At 41.4% G+C, this 25415-nt stretch overlaps 1 protein-coding gene across 1 annotated transcript in view; it reads left to right on the top strand.

Moving 5' to 3' along the window:
• The window catches only part of SLC25A33 (solute carrier family 25 member 33), a 30311-nt gene extending 8076 nt beyond the window's left edge, over positions 1–22235 (top strand). The window contains exons 2-7 of the mRNA XM_082648838.1: positions 1196–1375; positions 13017–13094; positions 15257–15357; positions 17321–17387; positions 20317–20597; positions 21768–22235. Coding sequence (XP_082504964.1) covers positions 1196–1375; positions 13017–13094; positions 15257–15357; positions 17321–17387; positions 20317–20597; positions 21768–21970 — 910 coding nt within the window. The 3' untranslated portion in view covers positions 21971–22235. The remainder of the gene's footprint in view (positions 1–1195; positions 1376–13016; positions 13095–15256; positions 15358–17320; positions 17388–20316; positions 20598–21767) is intronic.
• The last annotated feature ends 3180 nt before the right edge of the window (positions 22236–25415 follow it).

The raw sequence follows: 25415 nt of genomic DNA, 5'->3' as shown, positions 1-25415 counted from the left end.
CCATTGTTTAAAATGTTATACTGTTTTTCAAGCACATGGCTCTTTTTTTTAAATATTTATTTATTTATTTGGTTGCACTTGGATGTTAGTTGTGGCAGGTGGGCTCTTTAGTTGCGGCACGCGGGCTTCTTAGTTGTGGCACGCAAACTCTTAGTTGTGGCATGCATGTGGGATCTAGTTCCCTGGCCAGGGATCGAACCCAGGCCCCCTGCATCGGGAGTGCGGAATCTTAACCACCAGAGGAGTCCCGAACCTGTGCATTTTAATGCCAGGGATACAAAGATGAATACAACACAGGTCCTGATCTTCAGTGTTTTCCAAAGAGTAGAACCTGTGTCGCTGGTGGTATGGGGGTGGCTTTAGATGGTACAGGACATTGTTACCTAGAACCAGCCCATCAGACGTGCAGTTTCGTGGATATTATTGTTTAAGAAAAGATGAAAGTAGGTATTCTAGGATAAATAGGTGAAAAATATTTAAATTTTAAGTTCAGGTAATATTTCAATATGAACAAATTGTAAAGGGTAGTTTGGGGAACGCTGACCCACAGAGACAGTGCATCTAATGAAATCTCAGAGGATGAATTGATTAGTTCTGACTGAGGGAAACACAAGGACTTAATGATTAAAAAGTAAGCTTTAGTTTGATTTTCAACGGAGTCCAGATTAATCAGATTTTAATGAAAATCTGGGTTGTAATAAACACTGATTTTCAAAATAGTAGCATTACCTGAATAACTATTTTGTTTCACTGTGAAAAGATGCATTCTCTAGAATATTCATTGCAACATGAGAGTGAAATTGGAAATGACATGAACGTCTAACAGTAGGAAATAGGTTAAAATATTTTACACTGATAGAGAGGAATAGTATGCAACCATTACAAATGGTGGCGTAGGTGTCTATTGATGTGGAAAGACATTCACGATATCTAGATAAGAAGAAAAAAATGTGAGATTGAAAAACCACTAATGAAAAGCCCTAAAGGATGTACTAACGTGTTAACTAACAGTGGTTATCTTTTTAAGCTGCTGGGATTTCGACTAATTTTTTTTTAAACTCTTGGTATGCTCTAATTATGAGATGAACATAGGTACCTTTTTTTTTTTTTAACAGAGAAAAGTTCAGTTTCCCATTTCATCTGTGTACAGAACAGTATAGCTTTCCTGATCCTGTTGTGATTTCTTCTCTTACAGGTGTGGAGGCACGGTTGGTGCTATTTTCACTTGTCCACTAGAAGTCATTAAGACGAGGTTGCAGTCTTCAAGATTAGCTCTTCGGACAGTCTATTATCCTCAGGTTCATCTGGGGACCATCAGCGGAGCTGGGATGGTGAGACCGACGTCAGTGACGCCTGGACTCTTACAGGTTCTGAAGTAAGTTCAGTGGCGGTTCCAACTCCTACCCCCAGCCCCCCGCCCCCACTGTCAATGCAGAATGTTTATCAGGCCCATCGGATGGAATGTTCTGTTTGTACAGGCTTTGTCCAAATTTAAGAATTAGGTTTCTGTACCAATACCTTTGAACTTTGACCTTGCTCTCTTGGCCTGAGGGCTCCCTGTGTGCACGTGATCAACGTCCAAGGACAGTTAAAGTAAACCTAACAAAGCAAACCCAACATCCATGTTTAGACTGTTGCATCAAAGTGTTGCTCTTGCCCCAAATCTTCTGAGGGCTAGCGAGAGGCTCTGAGGTGGTGGTGAAATTAAAATTTTTTAAATTACACAAGAGGAGGGTTGTGAATATTTTAAGAGGAAGTAATATGGAAATAAAATGTTGCAATTTTTTACTTTTTATTTGGAAATAATTTTACATTTATAGAAAAGTTGAAGTATATATTTAGTAAAATGGTCTTTAAAATTTTTGTTTCATACCTAGGCTATCTGCCTAATTTATTATTTTTACTGCATTAAAATATCTCATTTGTTTACAAAGTAGCTAAATATTCTTAGGTCAAATTTGGCTCATCAGTCTCTATGTGTAAGGCAAAATCAGTAATTCAGAAGAGCGCTTGGCAATGTCTGCGTTTTAGCTTGGGGCCTTGTGCTTTAAAAGAATGTTCAGTAAATGATAATTGAATTTGACTACACTGATATTCAGAACTCTAGCACTGATCATTGGGAGAGCATGGGTTCAAGAGAGACACAGCTGTGTATGAGTGTGCATGTTTAATTGGGAAGTGTTAGAAAAAGATGCAGTACAATGGAAGTGCTCTGTCGTAATAACCACAACGCTTCGCACTTTGGGCAGAGTTCTGTCACATTTTAGATAAGGCAGAATGGATTGGAAAGCACTAAATTTATTTTTAGGTACGTTTTGTTTGTAAAGCCGACTTCTGAGTCACTCAGGCACCCATGCCAAACACACGTACGAGGGTGCGTCCAAGCTTGGGCAAGACTGGGCAGCAGGGCCAGCTGCCGAGGGCAAGGTCCCAAGTGGGAGAGTCAGAAACCCAACTCGGGAAGGAGGCGGCTGCTACCCAAGACTCGAGGAGAATCTTTTTTTTTTTTTTTTTAATTGAACGCTGAGAAATGTTGGGGAGGCACAAAAGGCAGAAAGTTAGGGGCAGGCGCAGGGAAGGCGGAAGCACAGAGACGGGAGGCACGCTTTTGCTCTCAGTAAGGAGAGAGACAAGCCCGTTTCCTCCAAAAACATGGCTCTGAAGACACCCCATCTCAGTTCACCTTTTTATAAGTGTAGTCACTAGCAGTGTCTCAAATGACGCCTTTCTTCTGAGGAACTTAAGATGCTTTGGACCTAGGGAAACAAGTAATTTGCCAATTCTGCTAACATCCAAGGTGAACTTCCTCTTACATGCTTGCCAACAACGCATGACTAGTGGATTCATGTACTTACTGTAACTGGGAAACTCTTGCCCGGAAGTTGAGGGTGTCACCGGGGCCAAGCCCGTAAGGTAAATGGGACTGCTTCTCTAGTTCAAGTGTTTTAGGATGCGTGTTCTGCGCCCCCAGTACCTCTGTCTCTCTATCTCCAATAAATCTCTCTCCATGTATCTTTTTCCCCAATTAGGACAATTGTTTACTAAAATGTAAACCAAAGGGGAAGAAGAACCTCTCCATCTTTTAAAACACATGAACAGTGCCCACACCGCACGCAAGACAACCCATTTTCCTAAGTGATCTGGTGAGAGACCTTGCCCCCTGCTCCATCCTCAGGAGCAGCGGAGAAACTTCTGCCCAGATGCCTCCAAGGCCCATGCCCCACCCGCCAGTAAAAGCCAAAGCTACCTCCGGGGCCTGCCGGTCTCAGCACCCCTGTCACCCACCCCTCCCATTACTTCCCTGACTTCACCTCCTCGTATTTCCCCTCCCGAACCCTTTCGGCTACATCAGCCTCCTCCTGTCCCTTTAAAAGACTGGGAACTCTGGAACATTCCACATCAGGGCCTTTCTACTGGACATTATCTGCATGGCTGGCCCTCAGTTGTCACCTTTGCGGGAAGGCCTTGCAGTGACCATGCTGTTGAAAACTGAGCCCTTCCATCACGCCCTGTGCCTCCTTCCTGCTTTATTTCTATCCACAGCACCGACCTCTATCCAACACACAGTGTAGTTTACTTATTTATATTGTTTCTTTTCTCTCCCTGCCCCCACCAGAACGGAAGTACCTCAGAGGCAGGGACTTCGGTTTGTTTTGACCCCCGAGGTACCCCCGAGCACTGAGAATGCCGCCTGTCACACAGCAAGAATTCAGGACAAACAGAACATGGCACATCAGTAAGATACTGAATATAAAGAGCTTAACACACAGTCCTCCCCCCACTGTGTAAATAATAAATATTAGCTGCTATCATAATACATACTTTCTGTACTTTTGAAACATAAGAATTATAACTGAGTTTCTTGGTAGCCAAGGCAAAAAGGGGACTCTCATACTACATAATTCTCATCTGGAGAAAGCACACTTGCTCTTCGGGGCAGATGTATGTCATTTCCTGTTAATTAGTTCTGAAAGCAGTCTGTTACCCAGTACTTACATCAGACAGTGTACCAGCATAAGAAGCGTATCTTTTAGGATGCTTTAATGGAAGGTGACTGCTTTTCACTTTACCACCACCCTCCTGGCTCATCTGGCTCGTTGGACTGCTTTCTGATTCTTCCACTTGTCACCCCTAGGCTAGGGCAGAGCCAGCTCCTTATCCAGGAAATAGTAAACCAGGACAGAGATCCAGGCCTTTTCTCTATGCCACAAAGCCCATCAAGGTTGTCTGTTAACAGTTTTAGAAGCCATTGGGTTTATCAGATGATTATTCATTTAAAACTAAGCTGCTTATTATTAGTCTTACTCTTCCAAGAAGTACTGCATTTATCTTTTTTTTTTTTTTTTTTACTTCTTTTTATTTATTTATTTAATTTATTTTTATTTTTGGCTGCGTTGGGCCTTGGTTGCTGCATGCAGGCTTTCTCCCGTTGCGGCGAGCGGGGGCTACTCTTCGTTGTGGTGTGCGGGCTTCCCTTGTTGCGGAGCACGGGCTCTAGGCACATGGGCTTCAGTAGTTGTGGCACGCGGGCTCAGTAGTTGTAGCTCACGGGCTCTAGAGTGCAGGTTCAGTAGTTGTGGCGCACGAGCTTAATTGCTCTGCGGCATGTGGGATCTTCCCGGACCAGGGCTCAAATCCGTGTCCCCTGCATTGGCAGGCGGATTCTTAACCACTATGCCACCAGGGAAGCCCAAGAAGTACTGCATTTAAGACTTAGCAGACAACAGAATTTGTGTACAGGAAGTTTATTTTTCAAAGTACAAATCAGTGTTTGCTTGTGTCTCATGTTAGGTTAACCTATCAGAGAAAAAATATTCTCCAATGGAGCATCAATTACCTTTATGTTTTGAATATAGTTACTTAAAAAGAAAAAAGACAAGATGTTAAAACAATTAGGCTCTCAATATTAAATTTACCAAGGGGTAATTAATAATCCTTTTATTCAGGCATCTGCCTTAAAATGTCTTAGGACTTAGTCTTTTTTTTTCCTAATCAGAACTCCTGTTCTTTAAACTACTTCAGGTTACTTTATTTTTGTTTTTTGAAGTACCTCTTTGAAAAGTAATATGTTAGTGAGGTCGTTTCTCTTTTAAACACTGATGGGTTCAGATGAGAGCTTTGTCCTGGATTGGTCTGTGGTATGCATAGTATGATCTAAAATAGTGAAGAGAATGAAACGCTCCAAACGGGACTCTAATTTCTTTCTGCATTTCTTTCCTAAATGAAAGTTTCTATGACTGTGGGAAAATTAGTCTGAGTCCTAACAAGCTGAGGAGTACCATTTATAGTAGGCACTTGATTGTTCCAGAAAAGTTTTGTAAACATCCAGCTAGGTTAGCAGTTTGAATTATGTAACAGATTTGACTTTTTGCCCACTGTTAGTATGCGTAACTATGGAGACAGCCTTTCTGCGGTTCTTAAAAGGCCTGAGTCACTTGAGGACATGCGTTCCCTACTGCATTATAGATGAGCGGCTCCCAGCTCCCTGGAGCCAGAGATTCCCTTAATTGTGTGTAGGTGACCCCTGGGCCGGCTGCACGGTGAACATTCGTGGGGACCAAAGATGGAGTCTGAACTTTAAAAAATGTTGAATGTATTGACCATTTGAAATCTTTTACATGCTATACTATAAGGTGTAGGTCACTTCAGGGTGTTATTTGAGAGAAGTTTTGGTTGAGAGAGCCTGGCTTTTTAAAAGCCCAATCCTGTTTTGAGAAAGAGTAACAGTAAAGTATTTAAAGTTGAAAACACTAAACTCTGATGCCTGTATTAAGGACCAAATGGCTTGGTTTTGGCCAGTGTGAAAATGCACTGAAACTCCGTGTCCTTCATTTGGAGTGTTAGGTTTACAGAAACCCACGAATTGTCTTTACCCCAACCCTTGTTTCGTGGCTTTGTGGGCTACAAACATGAGTTCAGTATTTTTATAACCTATGACCTATAGCTTTTTTTTAAGAACTTTTTTTTTTTTTAATTATTTCTAACTTACAGAAAAGTTACAGGAACAGTACAAATAACTTGCTTATATACTCTACCTCAGGTCACTTGTCTTTAACATTTTGCCACATTTGCTTATTTGTTTTTGGTCTATATACATACAGGTTTTTTTTTTCTGAACGATTTGAAAATAGGTTACATTGCATTATGTCCCTTTACCCTTAATTCTTTAGCATTTATTTCCTACAAAAAGGATATTCTCTTAAAACCACAGTACAGTTTTCAAATTCAGGAAATTTAATATTGATGTACTGCTTTTTAACTACAGTCTATATTCCAGTTTTATCATTTATCTATTGTTAAGCGATTGATTTAGCACAAGGGTTAAATTTTGTTTTAAAACTCTGTTCCTACAAATATGTCTTCTGTTTTCAAGAACTTTTTCAGTGAGGCTTTCTGGGTTTTTTTTTGTTTGTTTAACTGCTTTATTAAGATGTAATCTACATGCCATACAATGTGCCCACTTAGAGCACACAGTTCTCCTGTTGTAGTATGTTCAGAGTTTTGTGCACCCATCACAACAATTCTAGAACGTTTTCATCCCCACTATAAGAATCCCCTAACCTGTTTGCAGTCACTCCCCATCCCTAGGACTCCAGCCCTAGACAACGAACTGCTAATCTTCCTTCTGTCTATATAGATTTGTCTCATGGATATTTCATCTAAATGAAATCATACAGCATATGACCTTTTGTGTCCAACTCCTTTCACTTAACCTACTTTTTTTTTTAAGATTTATTTATTTATTTTTTGGCTGTGTCGGGTCTTAATTGTGGCATGCCGGATGTTTGTTGTAGTGTGCGGGCTTCTCTCTAGTTGTGGCTTGAGGGTTTTCTCTTGTCTAGTTGTGGCGCGCAGGTTCCAGAGCATGTGGGCTCTGTAGTTTGTGTCATGCAGGCTTTCTAGTTGAGGCGCGCCAGCTCAGTAGTTGTGGCGCATGAGCTTAGTTGCCCCAGGACCTGAACAGATACTTGGACACTCACGTTCATAGTAGCCAAAAGGCAGAAGCAGCCCAAGGGTGAACAACATGTGGGGCATCCATATAATGGACTTATAATTTAGCCTTAAAAAGAAGGAAATTCTGACACATGCTATAACATAGATGAACCTTAATGACACTGTGCTGAGTGAAAGAAGCCAGTCAGAAAAGGACAGATACTGTAGGATTCTACTTGTATGAGATCCCTAGAGCAGTCAAATTCATAGAGACAGAAAATAGAAGGGTGGTTGCCAGGGCTGGGGTGGGGGAATGGAGAGTTAGTGTTTACTGGGTATGGAATCTGTTTGAATTTTATTTTATTTATTTTTTTAATACAGCAGGTTCTTATTAGTTATCCATTTTATACATATTAGTGTGTACATCTCAATCCCAATCTCCCAATTCATCACACCCCCGCCACTTTCCTCCCTTGGTGTCTATACGTTTGTTCTCTACATCTGTGTCTCAATTTCTGCCCTGCAAACCAGTTCATCTGTACCATTTTTCTAAGTTCCACATATATGCGTTAATATACGATATTGGTTTTTCTCTTTCTGACTTACTTCACTCTGTATGACAGTCTCTAGATCCATCCATGTCTCTACAGATGACCCAATTTCATTCCTTTTTATGGCTGAGTAATAGTCCATTGTATGTATGTGCCACATCTTTATCCATTCATCTGTCGATGGACACTTAGGTTGCTTCCATGTCCTGGCTATTGTAAATAGTGCTGCAGTGAACATTGGGATGCATGTGTCTTTTTCAATTATGGTTTTCTCTGGGTATATGCCCAGTAATGGGATTGCTGGGTCATATGATAATTTTATTTTTAGTTTTTTAAGGAACCTCCGTACTGTTCTCCATAGTGGCTGTATCAATTTACATTCCCACCAACAGTGAAAGAGGGTTCCCTTTTCTCCACACCCTCTCCAGCATTTGTTTGTAGATTTTCTGATGATGCCCATTCTAACTGGTATGAGGTGGTACCTCATTGTAGTTTTGATTTGCATTTCTCTAATAATTAGTGATGTTGAGCAGCTTTTCATATGCTTCTTGGCCATCTGTACGTCTTCTTTGGAGAAATGTCTATTTAGGTCTTCTGCCCATTTTTTGATTGGGTTGTTTGTTTTTTTTAATATTGAGCTGCATGAGCTGTTTATATATTTTGGAGATTAATCCTTTGTCTGTAATTTGCAAATATTTTCTCCCATTCTGAGGATTGTCCTTTCATCTTGTTTGTAGTTTCCTTTGCTATGCAAAAACTTATATTTCATTAGGACCCATTTGTTTATTTTTGTTTGTATTTCCATTACTCTGGGAGGTGGATCAAAAAAGATCTTGCTGTGATTTATGTCAAAGAGTGTTCTTCCTGTTTTCTTCTGAGAGTTTTATAGTGTCCAGTCTTACGTTTAGGTCTCTAATCCATTTTGAGTTTATTTTTGTGTATGGTGTTAGGGAGTGTTCTAGTTTCATTCTTTTACATGTGGCTGTCCAGTTTTCCCAGCACCACTTATTGAAGAGACTGTCTTTTCTCCATTGTATATCCTTGCCTTCTTTGATAGATTAGTTGACCACAGGTGCATGGGTTTATCTCTGGGCTTTCTATCCTGTTCCATTGATCTATATTTCTGTTTTTGTGCCAGTACCATATTGTCTTGATTACTGTAGCTTTGTAGTATAGTCTGAGGTCAGGGAGTCTGATTCCTCCAGGTCCGTTTTTTTCCCTCAAGACCGCTTTGGCTATTCGGGGTCTTTCGTGTCTCCATACAAATTTTAAGATTTTTTGTTCTAGTTCTGTAAAAAATGCCATTGGTAATTTGACAGGGATTGCATTGAATCTGTAGACTGCTTTGGGTAGTAGAGTCATTTTCACAATATTGATTCTTCCAATCCAAGAACATGGTATATCTCTCCATCTGTTGGTATCATCTTTAATTTCTTTCATCAGTGTCTTATAGTTTTCTGCATACAGGTCTTTTGTCTCCCTAGATAGGTTTATTCCTAGGTATTTTATTCTTTTTGTTGCAGTGGTAAATGGGAGTGTTTCCTTAATTTCTCTTTCAGATTTTTCATCATTAGTGTATAGGAATGCAAGAGATTTCTGTGCATTAATTTTGTATCCTGCAACTTTACCAAGTTCATTGATTAGCTCTAGTAGTTTTCGGATGGCATCTTTAGGATTCTCTATGTATAGTGTCATGTCATCTGCAAACAGTGACAGTTTTACTTCTTCTTTTCTAATTTGTATTCCTTTTTCTTCTCTGATTGCCGTGGCTAGGACTTCCAAAACTATGTTGGATAATAGTGGTGAGAGTGGACATCCTTGTCTTGTTCCTGATCTTAGAGGAAATGCTTTCAGCTTTTCACCATTGAGAATGATGTTTGCTGTGGGCTTGTCAAATATGGCCTTTATTATGTTGAGGTAGGTTCCCTCTATGCCCACTTTCTGGAGAGTTTTTATCATAAACGGGTGTTGAATTTTGTCAGAAGCTTTTTCTGCATCTATTGAGATGATCATATGGTTTTTCTTCTTCTTTTGTTAATACGGTGTCTCACATTGATTGATTTGCATATATTGAAGAATCCTTGCATCCCTGGGATAAATCCCACTTGATCATGGTGTATGATCCTTTTAATGTGTTGTTGGATTCTGTTTGCTCGTATTTTGTTGAGGATTTTTGCATCTATATTCATCAGTGATTTTGGTCTGTAATTTTCTTTTTTTGTAGTATCTTTGTCTGGTTTTGGTATCAGGGTGATGGTGGCCTCATAGAATGAGTTTGGGAGTGTTCCTTCCTCTGCAATTTTTTGGAAGAGTTTGAGAAGGATGGGTGTTAACTCTTCTCTAAATGTTTGATAGAATTTACCTGTGAAGCCATCTGGTCCTGGACTTTTGTTTGTTGGAAGATTTTTAATCACAGTTTCAATTTCATTACTTGTGATTGGTCTGTTCATATTTCTGTTTCTTCCTGGTTCAGTCTTGAACGGTTATACCTTTCTAAGAATTTGTCCATTTCTTCCAGGTTGTCCATTTTATTGGCATAGAGTTGCTTGTAGTAGTCTCTTAGGATGCTTTGTATTTCTGTGGTGTATGTTGTAACTTCTCCTTTTTCATTTCTAATTTTATTGATTTGAGTCCTCTCCCTCTTTTTCTTGATGAGTCTGGCTAATGGTTTATCAATTTTGTTTATCTTCTCAGAACCAGCTTTTAGTTTTATTGATCTTTGCTATTGTTTTCTTTGTTTTTATTTCATTTATTTCTACTCTGATCTTTATGATTTCTTTCCATTTATTAACTTTGGGTTTTGTTTGTTCTTTCTCTGGTTCCTTTAGGTGTAAGGTTAGATTGTTTATTTGAGATTTTTGTTGTTTCTTGAGGTAGGATTGCATTGCTATAAACTTCCCTCTTAGAACTGCTTTTGCTGCATCCCATAGGTTTTGGATTGTCGTGTTTTCATTGTCATTTGTCTCTAGGTATTTTTTGATTTCCTCTTTGATTTCTTCAGTGATCTCTTGGTTATTTAGTAACATATTGTTTAGCCTCCATGTGTTTGTGTTTTTTACATTTTTTCCCTGTAATTGATTTCTAATCTCATAGCACTGTAGTCAGAAAAGATGCTTGATATGATTTCAATTTTCTTAAATTTACTGAGGCTTGATTTGTGACCCAAGATGTGATCGATCCTGGAGAATGTTCTGTGCGCACTTGAGAAGAAAGTGTAATCTGCTGTTTTGGGATGGAATGTCCTATAAATATCAATTAAATCTATCTGGTCTGTTGTGTCATTGAAAGCTTGTGTTTCCTTATTTATTTTCTGTTTGGGTGATCTGACCGTTGATGTAAGTGAGGTGTTAAAGTCCCCCACTATTATTGTGTTACTGTTGATTTCCTCTTTTATAGCTGTTAACAGTTGCCTTATGTATTGAGGTGCTCCTATGTTGGGTGCATATATATTTATAATTGTTATATCTTCTTCTTGGATTGACCCCTTGATCATTATGTAGGGATCCTTGTCTCTCGTAACATTCTTTATTTTAAAGACTATTTTATCTGATATGAGTATTGCTACTCCAGCTTTCTTTTGATTTCCATTTGCTTGGAATATCTTTTTCCATCCCCTCACCTTCAGTCTGTATGTGTCCCTAGGTCTGAAGTGGGTCTCTTGTAGACAGTATACATATGGGTCTTGTTTTTGTATCCGTTCAGCAAGCCTGTGTCTTTTGGTTGGAGCATTTAATCCATTCACGTTTAAGGTAATTATCGATATGTATGTTCCTATTACCATTTTCTTAACTGTTTTGGGTTTGTTTTTGTAGGTCCTTTTCTTCTCTTGTATTTCCCACTTAGAGAAGTTCCTTTAGTATTTGTTGTAGAGCTGGTTTGGTGGTGCTGAATTCTTTTAGCTTTTACTTGTCTGTAAAGCTTTTGATTTCTCCATCAAATCTGAATGAGATCCTTGCCGGGTAGAGTAATCTTGGTTGTAGGTAGGTTCTTCCCTTTCATCACTGTAAATATGTCATGCCACTCCCATCTGGCTTGTAGAGTTTCTGCTGAGAAATCAGCTGTTAACCTTACGGGAGTTCCCTTGTATGTTATTTGGCGTTTTTCCCTTGCTGCTTTCAATAATTTTTCTTTAATTTTTGCCAGTTTGATTACTATGTGTCTCAGCGTGTTTCTCCTTGGGTTTATCCTGTATAGGACTCTCTGCGCTTCCTGGACTTGGGTGGCTATTTCCTTGCCCATGTTAGGGAAGTTTTCCTCTATAACCTCTTCAAATATTTTCTCCGGTCCTTTCTCTCTCTCTTCTCCTTCTGGGACCCCTATAATGTGAATGTTGGTGTGTTTAATGTTGTCCCAGAGGTCTCTTAGGCTGTCTTTATTTCTTTTCATTCTTTTTTCTTTATTCTGTTCTGCAGCAGTTAGTTCCACCATTCTGTCTTCCAGGTCACTTATCCGTTCTTCTGCCTCAGTTATTCTGCTATTGATTCCTTCTGGTGTATTTTTCATTTCAGTTATTGTATTGTTCATCTCTGTTTGTTTGTTCTTTAATTCTTTTAGGTCTCTGTTAAACATTTCTTGCATCTTCTCGATCTTTGCCTCCATTCTTTTTCCGAGGTCCTGGGTCATCTTCACTATCATTATTCTGAATTCTTTTTCTGGAAGGTTGCCTATCTCCACTTCGTTTAGTTGTTTATCTGGGGTTTTATCTTGTTCCTTCATCTGGTACATAGCCCTCTGCCTTTTCATCTTGTCTGTCTTTCTCTGAATGTGGTTTTTGTTCCACAGGCTGCAGAATTGTAGTTCTTGCTTCTGCTGTCTGCCCTCTGGTGGATGAGGCCATCTCTGGAATCTGTTTGAGAAGATGAAAAAGTTCTGGAGATGGATGCTGGTGATGGTTGTGCAACAGTGTGAATGTACTTATTGCCACTGAACTATACACTTAAAAATGGAAAATGGTAAAAAATTTATGTACCACAGTAAAAAAGTTTTTAAAGAAAAAGCAGGCACAGTATTCTCTTTGAACCTGAGATACTAAGCGTTAGCTTTAAAGAGCAGTCATCGTCCCATGAAAGTTACTGGATTCTTCTGTTCCTCATTTCCCTGTTTAGGGCTCTCCTGTAATGGGTAAAGATCTAGAAGATAGGTTAGAAATAAGGAATAAATCCAAAAGAAATACCATCCGAAGAAATTTCTCAACCTGTTTCTCAGTGAATCTTGTCATAACAAGGACATCATTTCCTGTATCAGACCCTTTGCTGCTCTCTGCCTTCCTGGGATGTCGGTGGGTAGTGCAAACCCTGAACACCTTGCTCCTGCCTGAACAAGGGAGATTTTGAAGCATGTTTTTTCACTGTAGTAATGAAAGCAGTATTCATCAGTCTTCTGATTTTGTATTGTAATATAATCAGATAAGACCCTGGGGTTTTGTAAACATTCTGTTCTTTATTCAGGGAGCTAATGTGAAGGCTGAACCCTTATCATTTTGCACAGGCCTTGCCTAAGGTTTTTAAAGATACATCTTTTCTCGTTATTCAGGTCGATCTTGGAGAAGGAAGGACCAAAGTCACTTTTTAGAGGCTTGGGTCCAAATTTGGTTGGAGTTGCACCATCAAGGTAAGCATTAATCTTTCAGCTAGCTCACTGCATACAGTATCTAATACCCTGAGTCCTTTCTTACTGGAGGGGCAATACCGCTAGATGTCTAGTTTCTTTTTCTGTGGGGGATTTGCCAAAGTGCATCTGACATATAGAAGTAGTGATAACTGTTGGCATGTCTTTCAGTGTGTGCGTGAGAAAGAGATTCTTGGTTATTTTATTCTTAAGTGGAGAATTATTCTGCTCCCGTCACGTGGTGTCTTCTCTGAGTGTTTGCTACTCTAAGGATGGCGTGTGGTTAGCAGCATTGGCATCACCTAGGAGCTTGTTAAAACTACTCGATCTCAGACCACACCCCAGACCTGCATCAGAATTTGCATTCTGCCAAAACCCACAGGTGATTCATATGCACTTGGAAGCACTGATCTAAAGCAATTTTAACGGCTTCCAAGCTTACTTTATTTAAAACATTCTTATTTGTGTTACAAGGTTTAATTCTCTTTAAAGCTTACTTGAATATATCAAGCTGCATTGTCCCAATGCAGTAGCCCCTGGTCACGTGGGGCTACTTAAATCAATTAAAATTAAAAATTCAGTTCCTTGGTCTCACCAGCCACATTTCAAGTTACTTAGCATTCATATGTAGCTAGTGGCTCCTGCATTGGAGAACATAGGTATAGAACATTTCCATCTCTGCAGAAAGTTCTTTTCGACAGTGCTGATACAGAGGATAGGCGTGTGTGGATATGAAAGTGAATGTCTCTGCGTGTGTGTGTGTGTGTGTGTGTGTGTGTGTGTGCATAGCAGCTTATCTGTGAAAAGTAGGTAAGAAACTGCTTCTAGAAATTACCTCCTGGGAGGGGGAGCACAGTGACAAGGGTCACTTATGTGAATCCACATAGTACTTGAATAGACTTTAAGCAAAATTCATCTTTATAACAAAAATGAGAATTTTGTTTTATACAAAGTTAAGACTAAAAGCTTCTAGAATACTTGCATATCAGTGCTCCAGTTTATACGCAGATCTCCTGAGGATGTTGTAAAAATGCAGAGGTCCAAGAGGGAGGGGATATAGGTATACATATAGCTGATTTACTTCATTGTACAGCAGAAACTAACACAACATTGTAAAGCAATTATACGCCAATAAAAAAATGCAGATTCTTATTAAATCCTTTTGTTCCTTTGGAATTCTGTAGCTTATGTGTATAATCTATTGAAAATATAGAAAATACTAGTTTGTGAGGTTATATGAGGTATGCATTGTTAAGAGAAGGCAAACATACTGCATATATGTAGTAAAGTTTTTAAATGGAGTCAGATCTACTTGTGGACAGTGCTAATTTGGTAACACCTGTCAATCTGATATAGAGTCCTGGCCACCACACCCATTTAGAACAGTTGGGACCTAGAAAAAAACGAAAGACTGTTTTATAACACATTCATGATATGTAGTCAGGATCCTAAGTTGAAAAATACATTCTGTAATTGATCCATGGGCCAGCTGAAAAAAAGCATTTTCCCTGACATTGCTGGTGAAGAAGCAGGGAAAATCACAGCCAGGCTCTGCCTTCCAGCCCCAACAGGAGAGGAGACAGAAGCGGGGAAGCAGACAGAGGCAGAGAAGACCGGAGAGCCAAGGTGGGGCACCCGCCACCCCCAGCAGTCCCTTTTTGGGGCTGGGAGCACGTCAGTGGAGGGTGCACTTGATGAAAACACGTGTGCCACCGTACATGTTCCTATGTGATCCTGAGTCATCAGGAATAAAGTTCACAGTACATCTGACATACTCATTTTGGTGTAAGGCAGGACAAGTGTGGTATGTTTTAGAAATGTATTATAAATTTTAACAGTTGTGGTATATGTTGGTGCTTAAAAGGATTGGCATTCATCCAGGATGAAGACTGTAAACGGACTTTGTATGTATATTACCAAAACCTCATTTTCCTCAGTTGTTTTGGGCACTCCCGTCATCATTGAGTACTTTCTGGAGGGCCAATCAGGAGCTTCCTGAAGATGCCTGCAACAGGTTTTGGTTTTTAGCACAGATAAGGTCAAGCTTTCGGTTACATGTTAACTTCTTTCCCATATTGCTAAATTTTTCAGGGGTTGTGGAAGGACATACATATTATATAGCGTCGAACCAATGTCTTGATAGCATTCTCTCTTTGTTCTAACAGGGCTGTGTACTTTGCATGCTACTCCAAAGCCAAAGAGCAGTTCAATGGCATTTTCGTGCCTAATAGCAATACTGTGCACATTTTCTCAGCTGGCTCTGCAGGTATGTTACCGTAGTGAGTGGAGATGAGTTGCTCACTTTCCTAAAGCATGTGTTGTACCAAACAGCTTTCTCCAGGAATTAGAAATTAGGTCTCTGCTTCTTTTGCATCTAAAATCATTTTCCTAAAGCTTTATGTTAGAAGTGATAAAACATGACTGTTTGAGAGCGGTTTGTAACTTGCTTCCGTTTCCTTTTACCCTGAAGCTTTTTATTCTCCCTCAAAATTGACATGTTCTCATGCATACTACTGGTTAGTGTGATGTATCTTTTAAAGGAATATTAATGTGTTTTCATGCCTTTTTATTACATTATTTTCTAAAGTTCGAGCTGCTTTTTCTGTGGCTCCCGACGGCGTCTAGCCTACCCTGAGTACAGTTGGCACTTCTGTCCTTAAGAGTTGGATTCTATGATGAGGGCTCAGGGCTTGTATCGGGATTCTTGCAGTAGGATCAGTGATAGATTAGGTAGCTTCTGTTCTTTTTTGAGGGAATCATTCCACCTACCATGGAAAATTCACAAAAGGATTTTTTCCCCAGGAAATACTTGGCAAAAACATGGACATGTAGATTGCTGAGAGAAGACTGTGTCTTTTTCGATGTAAATTTTATGTCTATTTAAATAGAAGGGTGTTTTAGAGAATTAAATTGGCATTTTATGAAAACTTTCTACCCTCCAAGTTGTACATATCAGTCTTGTCCCTGTTACTCCAAATAAAAGTACTAGTAATCCATCTGAGTAGTTACGGATAATAATTTCTGGACCCCAAATGGGAAATGACATTAGCAGAGCTGCTTCACAACAAGAAAGGTGTTTTACAGAATACGGAGCCTGAGAGGAGTGCGTGGGGTTCAGAGGAGGCCAGGCTTCACTGCCAAGGCCGATAGGGAGTTAGCCATACGCGAAAGGCTGTGCCCCAGTTTTGTAACTTTTGCAAAATTAACATAGAGGAACCTTGGTAAATAAAACAGACCTGGAGGGAGATTTTTTTTTTTAATGAAGTCTTTAATTTGCTGTTTTAAGGAGCTAATGTTGCTGTTGTTTTTTGTTTTGTTTTTTTTCCTCCTTCCTGGTAACATTCAGTTTTTTGGGTTTTTTTATAATTCTAGTATAGTTGATTTACAAAGTTTTGTTAGTTTCAGGTGTACAGCAGAGTGATTAGTTTCTTATGTATATACACACACACATATATATTCTTTTTCAGTTTCTTTTCCATTATGGTTTATTATAAGATATTGAATATAGTTCCCTGTGCTGTACAGTAGGTCCTTGTTGTTCATCTGTGGAGGGAGATTTTTAAACCACTATCTAGGGTCCTATTATCTAATCAATCTACTTAGGCTGTGGAGGGGATGAGGTATTCCAGAGGACTCACTGCGTGTCGGGTCAATACTGCTTTTTTGGTTGGTCTGGAATGATTAACAATATTAAGATGGAGAAGGCTTACTTTAAAAATGGTTACTATAGGCAGATCAGTCTTAAAACTTTGATTTCCTAAAATGGTCAGGTATTAAAATGTTGAAGTTTGGATTCAGGTAAATAGAGATTTAGTTTCTTCTATTTTAAGTTATATATCAGGTACCCTTTTGGATAAGATCAGCAACTTTTTAAAACAAATTATTTCTGAACCTGAACCTTTCAATTGAGTTTTAGAATAGTTTCGTATATATTTACCAATGGAACCACATTAACAGGAATATCAACAGCACCACCTAGCGGCTGAATGGACTAGACAGGGCTCTAGAAAATAGAGAGATATATGTTAGGTCCTACATACCAGTAGATGTTACATTTTAGGGGACTATAGCTTCCATCTGTAGTATGGAAATATAACTGCTTCCTACCATCCGTTTTTATTATTAAGCCATTGAAAGCCTGATTTCAAAGTTTATCACATGGAATAGACAGCTTTAATAAGCATTGACTCTGTTCACTGATAACATTTTCTATTCTTTTTTTCTTCCAGCTTTTGTCACAAATTCCTTAATGAATCCTATATGGATGGTTAAAACCCGGATGCAGCTAGAACGGAAGTAAGTTGTTAATTGTTCCTTCCTTAATATAAGAATTCTCAGGGCTTTTTTTCTTCCACCAGTTCCAGCTGTGGAGTGAGATCGTCCTTAGCCATCCCCATCCTTGTTTTGTCTGAATATAAGCATATGTAGAAACTCCTTTTGTCTTGAGGTTGATACTGCCAAGCCTTGTGGGGAGACAAAGGCCAACAGAAATAACACACAAGGGGGTGTCGAAGTTCGCTCAGTTGTGGCCCCTGATCTACAGGGTAGTCGGTGGGTCTCTGCTCCTGGATGACCCCACCGCCCCCAAGTTGGAGTGCTGCGGGCTCTCCTCCAGGTGGCCTCTCTTTCAAGTGGGAAGATGCCAGGAAGGGCAGAACAGCAAATGCCCCTGGTCTCAGAAGGGGCATTCTAATCTCCAAGGCCCTCAGATATCCGAGATTCCTGCGCTGAAACTAGCCAGGGATTCTTGGGATTTTTCATGCTGTGGGTTCTCTTGGCAGTCTCTGGTGAAGGCTGCAGGTGCTTTTTAGAACAATATTTTTAAAAGAGTGAAAACCAATTATTGAAATACAATTATCAGTGGGTTTTTTTTAATTGCAATATAGTAATATAATTCTTTAACACATTAAATAACAAGATCAAAGAGCAGCCCCATAACTACTGTAATTTCAAGGTAGTGAAGATGGTAAATGATGCTTTGTGATAGGATTCTAAGAGCCCTTCTGTTACTAGGTTGCCTAGAAACGTTGTGTGGGGCGCTGGAAACTTCCAGCTAGTCCAGTCTAACCTTAAGCTACCCAGTAAAGAAAGCAGGGGAGAGAGCGAGCAAGTGCGCCCCCTGGAAGTGGAGCTGGGGTCTGCCTTAGCTTGTTTTTTCTCTTCAATGACCCCCATAGCCTCTGAATTGGTCTTTGATTCTGTGTTTCCCCTAATCCATTCTGTCTGAAAGAACCTTCTAAAATGCATCAGGTCTAATCATTTTGAATAGATTGCTTGCGAAGAATCCTTCGATGAATGTCAGTTACTCTTAGGGTCAAATCCTCACTCCTCAGCTTAACATTCAAGGTCCTTTGCGATTTTCTAAAAGTGTCATGTGCTCTCATGCTTCCATCTCCCTGAATCTGCCGTCCCCTCACCAGGAATCCCGTTTCCCCTTCTTGTCCCTCAAGAACACCTTGTCCTGCAAGCTGCAGACCAGTGTCCTCTCCTGGAAACCTTTGGCAATCGCTCCCAGTTCCAGGTGTGCATACAGTGTCCTAATGTCACTTCTGTTTAGCAGCGGATAAATGCATGAGTCAGCTGAGAGCCTTCCTTTATACGCATTCTTTTAAATCTGGCTGGAAATGACCCGTGCTTAGGACATTTGAAAGCCGTGTTTGTGTGGGCTCTGTTAACATAGCCCTCAACAATGAGTATTTGTTGCATGCTTCCTGTGCAACTAGTCACAGCAGAAACAGCAGGGAATAAGACATGGGCCTTGCCTTCCAGAAGCTCACAGCTTCACAGAAAATAAAAGAGAATTCTAGGCTGGTGCGATAAGAGACCTGAGGTGCTCCAGGACCCTGGAGGGTCCTTAATGCAGTCTGGGCAGGACGTGCAGCCAGGGAGGGGCTCTTGTGGCATCCACCCTCCCATCTACAGGATAACCGGTGGGCAGCGGCGGGTGTGAAGGTGTCTCAGGCAGGGAATCTGCTGTGCAGAAAATCTGAAGGCAAGAAAGCATTGTTCATTCCGAGCAGCAGAAAGAAGGGGTGTGTCCTGCATGCAGATATGCTGGAGAAGGAGGGAGGTGCAGGGAGATAAGACGGGAGAAGCCAAAAGAGAGGGCCACATCCTTAAAAGCCCTGGGGAGGAATGGGCGTTTGGACTCGGCTTTATTTTGAGGCAGCAGTGGTTCAGGGGGCCTTTCTGTCCTCCGTTAGAGGATATTTGGCAATGTCTGGAGATGTCTTTCTCTCTCGCGACTTAGGTGGCATCTAGTGGGTGGAGGCCAGGGCTGCTGCTAGATATTCTACGAGGCATAGGCCCGCCCCCAGCGGAGAATTACCTGGCCCCAAATACCTATAGTGCCAAGGTCGAGGAGCCCTGCCCAAGAGGGTGTTAAGCAGGGGAGCGAGGTGCTTGGCGTTTGTGTCACAAAGGTCACACCAGGTAGGGGGTGGGGCTGGGGGGCCCAGGACACTGGTCTGCTGCCCCACAGGGGGCCTCCCACGTGCGCCCAGTGTGAACACTGTCCAGTCCTGGGATTCTGTTTGTATCCCGGCGGTTTATGAAAACTTCCTGTCATGGGGTAGGAGCATCCAGGCCGGAGGCTTTTTAGTTATTGTAGAGTCTATTCTGTTTATAATTTTACAAATGTAGAAATAATGGAATCAGAATACACCCTTTGGAGACTAGAACGATAAGAAAGAATACTCACACTCACCACCCTGTCGGAATGTTGGGGAGTTTTTCCTTCAGTATTTTCTTAAAGCATATGTGTACAGTAATCGCAATTATACTTTACGTGTAATTTTGTCCAGCACTTCCCCACATCTGACTGCCTTCACAACTGTTTTAATCTAGTATATGTACCACGGTTTACGTATCTATCCCCATGTGTAGACGTTGGGATTGTTTTGATTCTGTTGCAGTCGTATTTTCCTCTGTGATGAACACCTTCCATATAGCTCTTTCCAAAAGTAGATCGAAGACCCTGAGCACGAGTCTGTGACCCAGTACAGGTGCATGTCCCATCCTGTGGGCCTGTCGGGTGTCCCGGCTGATGGGCCTGGCCTCACAGCAGGCTGGGCTCAGCCAACCACAGACCAGGGAAGACTGTGGCACCCACCATGCAATTTCTCTTTAGCTAATCTTTGTGACTCGGTGCAGCAGGCGGGCTCCTGAGCAGGCGGGCTCCTGAGCGTGGTGTCGTAACGGCATCTCGTTGGTCTCCTTTGTGCAGAGTGAGAGGCTCCAAGCAGATGAACACGCTCCAGTGTGCTCGCTATGTTTACCAGACGGAAGGCATTCGTGGTTTCTACAGGGGACTAACTGCCTCGTACGCTGGAATTTCAGAAACCATCATCTGTTTTGCTATTTATGAAAATTTGAAGAAGTATCTGAAAGAAGCTCCCTTAGCCTCTTCTACAAATGGGACTGAGAAAAACTCCACAAACTTTTTTGGACTTATGGCAGCTGCTGCTCTCTCCAAGGGCTGTGCTTCCTGTGTCGCTTACCCCCATGGTAGGTTTTGCTTTTCCTTCCGGAGCAGGAAAATAGCCATCAGTTTGTGTCAGTGTATCCAGACCTCCGTAGCTCAGGTGGACGTGCAAGCACCTGCAGGTGACAGGGTAGCTGAGCCCAGCTCGGCTGGCTTCAGCTCACGTATGCAGCTCACGCGGGCAGTGGGAGCTCCGCTTTACTTGGCTGCGGCAGATTGTGGCCAAAACTTGGCTGTGTGGAATGTGGGCCCTGGGTTGTGGAACTTCTGATGTTTCCAAAGAAGCCAAAAATCTGGATTTTATTTAAAATTCCTCAATTTAAAAAAATGATGTAGGAGCCAAGCTTTAAAAAAAATTTCAGCCTCCATTTTGAATGGAGTGCTGAGGAAAACTACTTTGGGTACGTTTACTTTTTAAGGGATTAATAATAGACCTAATGTTCTACTGAACTACTTTTAAAAGAAAGAAAACAGCTTATTTTATTGTGCCATGAAAAACAGGTTTTGTTTTCAAACACCCGCTGCACTGTCAGCTGTGACAAATGCACATGGTCAACTTCTCACAGGTCATTGAGTCCCCGTCATGTGCTGGGGCACCGAGCAGCCCCACGGGCTTGCAGAGAGGGGGTTGGTGCTTCCCGGGTCACGTGCCCTGAAGTCCGCTTGACAGGCAGTCACAGGTGTCATGCTGTGGGTGCCAGGGTGAGGCAGGGCCAGGTGGGCAAGGGTATGAAAAAGGAGGAGGCTGGACGGAGTGGAGAAGGATCCTGGCAGGAGGAGAAAGTTGGGGAGTACATGGAAAGAAAGTTTTGTTGGAGATGTCACCATACGTGATACAAATACACCTCCAGGGAAATGACAGTGTTTACTTCACTGAGAGTAGAAAACTGTAAACTATCTTAAAATTGAGTCCCATTCAAACTAAGCTTATTTTTTAAACCCCTAGAAGTTATTTGGTGCTTTTGTATGTATACATCAGTCTTGGGACAATTGACCAATTCCCAGAGTTAGAAAATGTTCTGAGAAGAACTTTTCATTGTCTCTCTGTGACTACCCCAACCAAATAGAGCTGAGGTGGCGAAGAGCCATAGCTGTACGCGAACGTTTGTAAAGCTGTGTGCTTCGCGTTCTCTGCACATGTTGCGTGGAAGTACAGTTCATCTGTAGCCTGAAATGTGTGTTTCTCTCTGCAGAAGTCATAAGGACACGGCTCCGGGAGGAGGGCACCAAGTACAAGTCTTTTGTCCAGACTGCTCGGCTGGTCTTCAGGGAAGAAGGCTACCTGGCCTTTTATAGAGGACTCTTTGCCCAGCTCATCCGGCAGATACCAAATACTGCCATTGTGTTGTCTACCTATGAGTTAATTGTGTACCTGTTAGAAGACCATGCTCAGTAACAGACCATAAAATTGTGGTCTAGAAGAATAAAACTGAGAAACTCTAGAGAATTTTTTTTTTTTCCATTGATGTGTAGAATGTTTGAGACCGAAACAGGAAAGGCCGTAGAATATCTGGCTTGTGTCACCTGTTGGACATTTCCTTTTGGATTCATGCTTTCTGGAAGGTTTATTTTCATTAACGTTAACAGTTAATTATAACTTTTGGTTGTTTTTGTTTTGTTTTGTTTTAACTTAAGAGAATTCAGGATAAAGCACCAGTAAATTAAATCATGGTATTTAAGTATAAATTTGTTTTGTGTCCTCTTTTATGTCCGCCCATAGGGTAAACTGTAGCTAAGGACTTCAGTGAAGCATAAGCCTAGAAACGCAGAGAAAAACTATCAAGTCAAGGTACAGTTGTTTTCTAGTCTGACTAAGATCCTGCACTGCGGGACCGGTAGGAAGCGCCACGTCTTGATGGCACAGGGCAGACCAGGACAGACTCCCCAGCTAGTCTCCAGAAACCTCCCACAGATTGATCATTTAAGCTCTCCGGCTGCTGAGTTTAAAAAAATAAGTACAGCTTCCTGACACTAAATATTTTAAACTATAAACCTTTTCCAGAAGTTATCCTCTATCCCCAGTTTGAACCAAAGGCAAGAGTTTTGTTTGTTTGTTTTGCGTTACGCGGGCCTCTCACTGTTGTGGCCTCTCCCGTTGCGGAGCACAGGCTCAGCAGCCATGGCTCACAGGCCCAGCCGCTCCACGGCATGTGGGATCCTCCCGGACCGGGACATGAACCCGTGTCCCCTGCATCAGCAGGCGGACTCTCAACCACTGCGCCACCAGGGAAGCCCAAAGGCAAGAGTTTTAAAGAATGGTTTACCAATTACCTTGGCCCTGGATGTACTTGCCCCAGTTCAGCCTAGTCAAGCCCAGGTCCCTTGTGAGAGTGTCAGAGGGCAGCCTCCCGAGTCAGCTGTAAGTGTGGAACGTGGCGCGTCTGCAGCCCTGTTCTCGGGGCTCCACCACTGGAGAAGAGGGGCAAGGAGCACGGTTGACTGCCCACCCCTAGGGGAGTGCTCTTTTATTCTGACAGGAGGCATTGGTGTTGTTTAAATACCCTAGAATTTAAGGTTAAAAAGTTAAAATCCTAGAAATGAGAAATCACCAGAGTTTTAAACCCCCCCTCATTTTTAAAGGAAATTTAATAAAGGACAGAAAGATAATAAGACAGAAGGCAGGTAAGATAGATGGTCTTCCCATGAACTCTTTCACTGGAATTTGCATATACTGTACATTAAGGTTATTTTTCAATCTGAATATCTAGAAAGATACTTGATTCTAATCACTGATGCACTGTCACATCAGATTCAGTGGCAGATACTCTGGTAGGAATGAGAAGAGGTTATTTTCAAATTGAAATACAATTGAGTTTAATTCTCTTCACCTTTGGTCATAAAGGAGGTTGGTTGGTGTTTTTGAGCCCTCTAGCATAATTTGCTACAACTGTCAACACTAAATGGAAGTCAAAATAAATGACTTTAGTCAAACTTCAGTGATTCTACGATGCGTGACAGCAAAGATATTTCTATTCCAGAAGCTCATCTTAACTGGTTAATAGTGGCACTTAGCAACACCTTCCTATTTTAATGTTCATACGAAAGCCTGAATTTTTCCTCAAGATTTTATCTAATATGAAGGTCAAAAGTTAGGTTGCTTAATATTCACTAGTTGGGTATGAGAATTATTTGGAAATAATTTTCACTTATACATTCTTGAGGTAATAAGTTTGATATTAAGCTGGTATAATTTAGTTCTCTGCTTCTGCAACAGGGCATTGAAATGAAAGAAACGTTGAGTACCAGAAGTAGGAAGAGAACAAGCAGGAAGAAAGTGATGCTTCCTCTATAAAGGGGCTTACTGGATTTTAAAGTGGTATATATCACTGAGCTGTTAATGGAAAAATCCCATGATTGATTTCTCTCTTTTCCACAAGCTTAGTCACTGACATTTCACCATTTTTCAGTAGTCATACGTATAAGACTTTTTAAACCCTCGTTGCTTATCCGTGTGTGCCATGCACTGTGCAAGGTGTTACTTACTTTCTCATTTAAATTAATTCTGACAAACTTGTGAGGCACGTATTACCATCATGCACATTTTACAAATGAGAGAGGCTCTGAGGCTTGCCTGGCTCGCCAGAGATAAGTAGTAAACTGGACCAATCATGGGTTTGTGCTGCTTGCTGAGTAGATGAGTGTAAGGTGGAAGGGGCATCCGAGCCTACGCAGTGATCCGACTCTGAAGCTAAGGTACAGCAAACCATTCCATTCAATTCACTTAAGGCTTACGATTCCACCCCAGTCAAGGTGAGCTTCTAGCCAGGCCCAGGACAGAACTGTTGGGTGCATTCTTTGTCCACATAGATCACAGAGCCCTTCCTTTGAGTGGGACGTTCTGCAGACAATCTTCCTTGGAAAGAGAATGGTGCTTAAATACAACGCCTCACATTTTGAAGGGAAGCTTCACTGCTATTCATTCATTTGTGGTGAAAGCAGAACTGAAGCAAAGGAAAGCCTCTACTCTGACACTTAACTTACAAGAAAGTGGAGCGTCCAGGCAGACTCTCATCACTGCCCAGGCTTCGTGCCCTGCTCCCTTGTCTGCAGTTCCTGGTGAAGGCACAGGACTAGGATGTGGGACAGATGAACCAGCAACAGGAAACAGGAAACATTTGCTGCTAAATCACCCATCACTGTCCAGGACGGTAAGGATTCTAATGTTGACCTCAAAAAACACGAATAGTTGTGAAACACTGAAATAGATATTGTGGAATTAAATACAAATATTCCCAACTTGAGCTTCTTTTTTTTTTAAGTTATATAAGTAATTTAGCACAAACCAATAATACTAAAACACTTTCATGAAGTGAATCTTCACCCCCCCGAGGTAGCTGTTTGCAGTTCAATGTTAACCATCGTCTGTTCCAATAAACATACACATATTATAGGAGTTTATTCAAACTTAGGTATTATCAAAATTAATGTGCATGTTGCTTTTCTTTTTAAGTGTTTCATCCCTCTAGGCCAATACCTATAGCTCTGACATTCTAATAGTTGAATTACGTTCCGTAGCATGGCTGTCCCATGATCTAGTTACCTTCCTCCCTATGGCAGGAGTGGGCGGGGTTCATGTTTCTGCAAACTAATTTTTTGACCATTGGAGTGGCTTCAGTGGAAGCGGCTTAAGAAGCTCCGACTTGCCGTAAAACAGCGTCGAGCGCATAGGCCCGGTTTGGCTAGGCGTTGGGAAGACAGGACTAGCCGGGGAAAGACTTATTAGCCCGGGATGCTGAAGTTGGGGCGCCTGGCGAGCGAAGCGGGAGCGGAGAAGGGCCGGGCCGGGCCCCGCGCCACCTCCCCGCTCCGGCCGCGGGAGGGCGCGCTCTGGCCGGTACGGC

The sequence above is a fragment of the Grampus griseus genome (assembly GCF_964374135.1).
Source record: "Grampus griseus genome assembly, chromosome: 1".
In the NCBI taxonomy this organism is placed as follows: Eukaryota; Metazoa; Chordata; class Mammalia; order Artiodactyla; family Delphinidae; genus Grampus; species Grampus griseus.
This window is presented reverse-complemented; position numbering and strand designations above follow the sequence as displayed.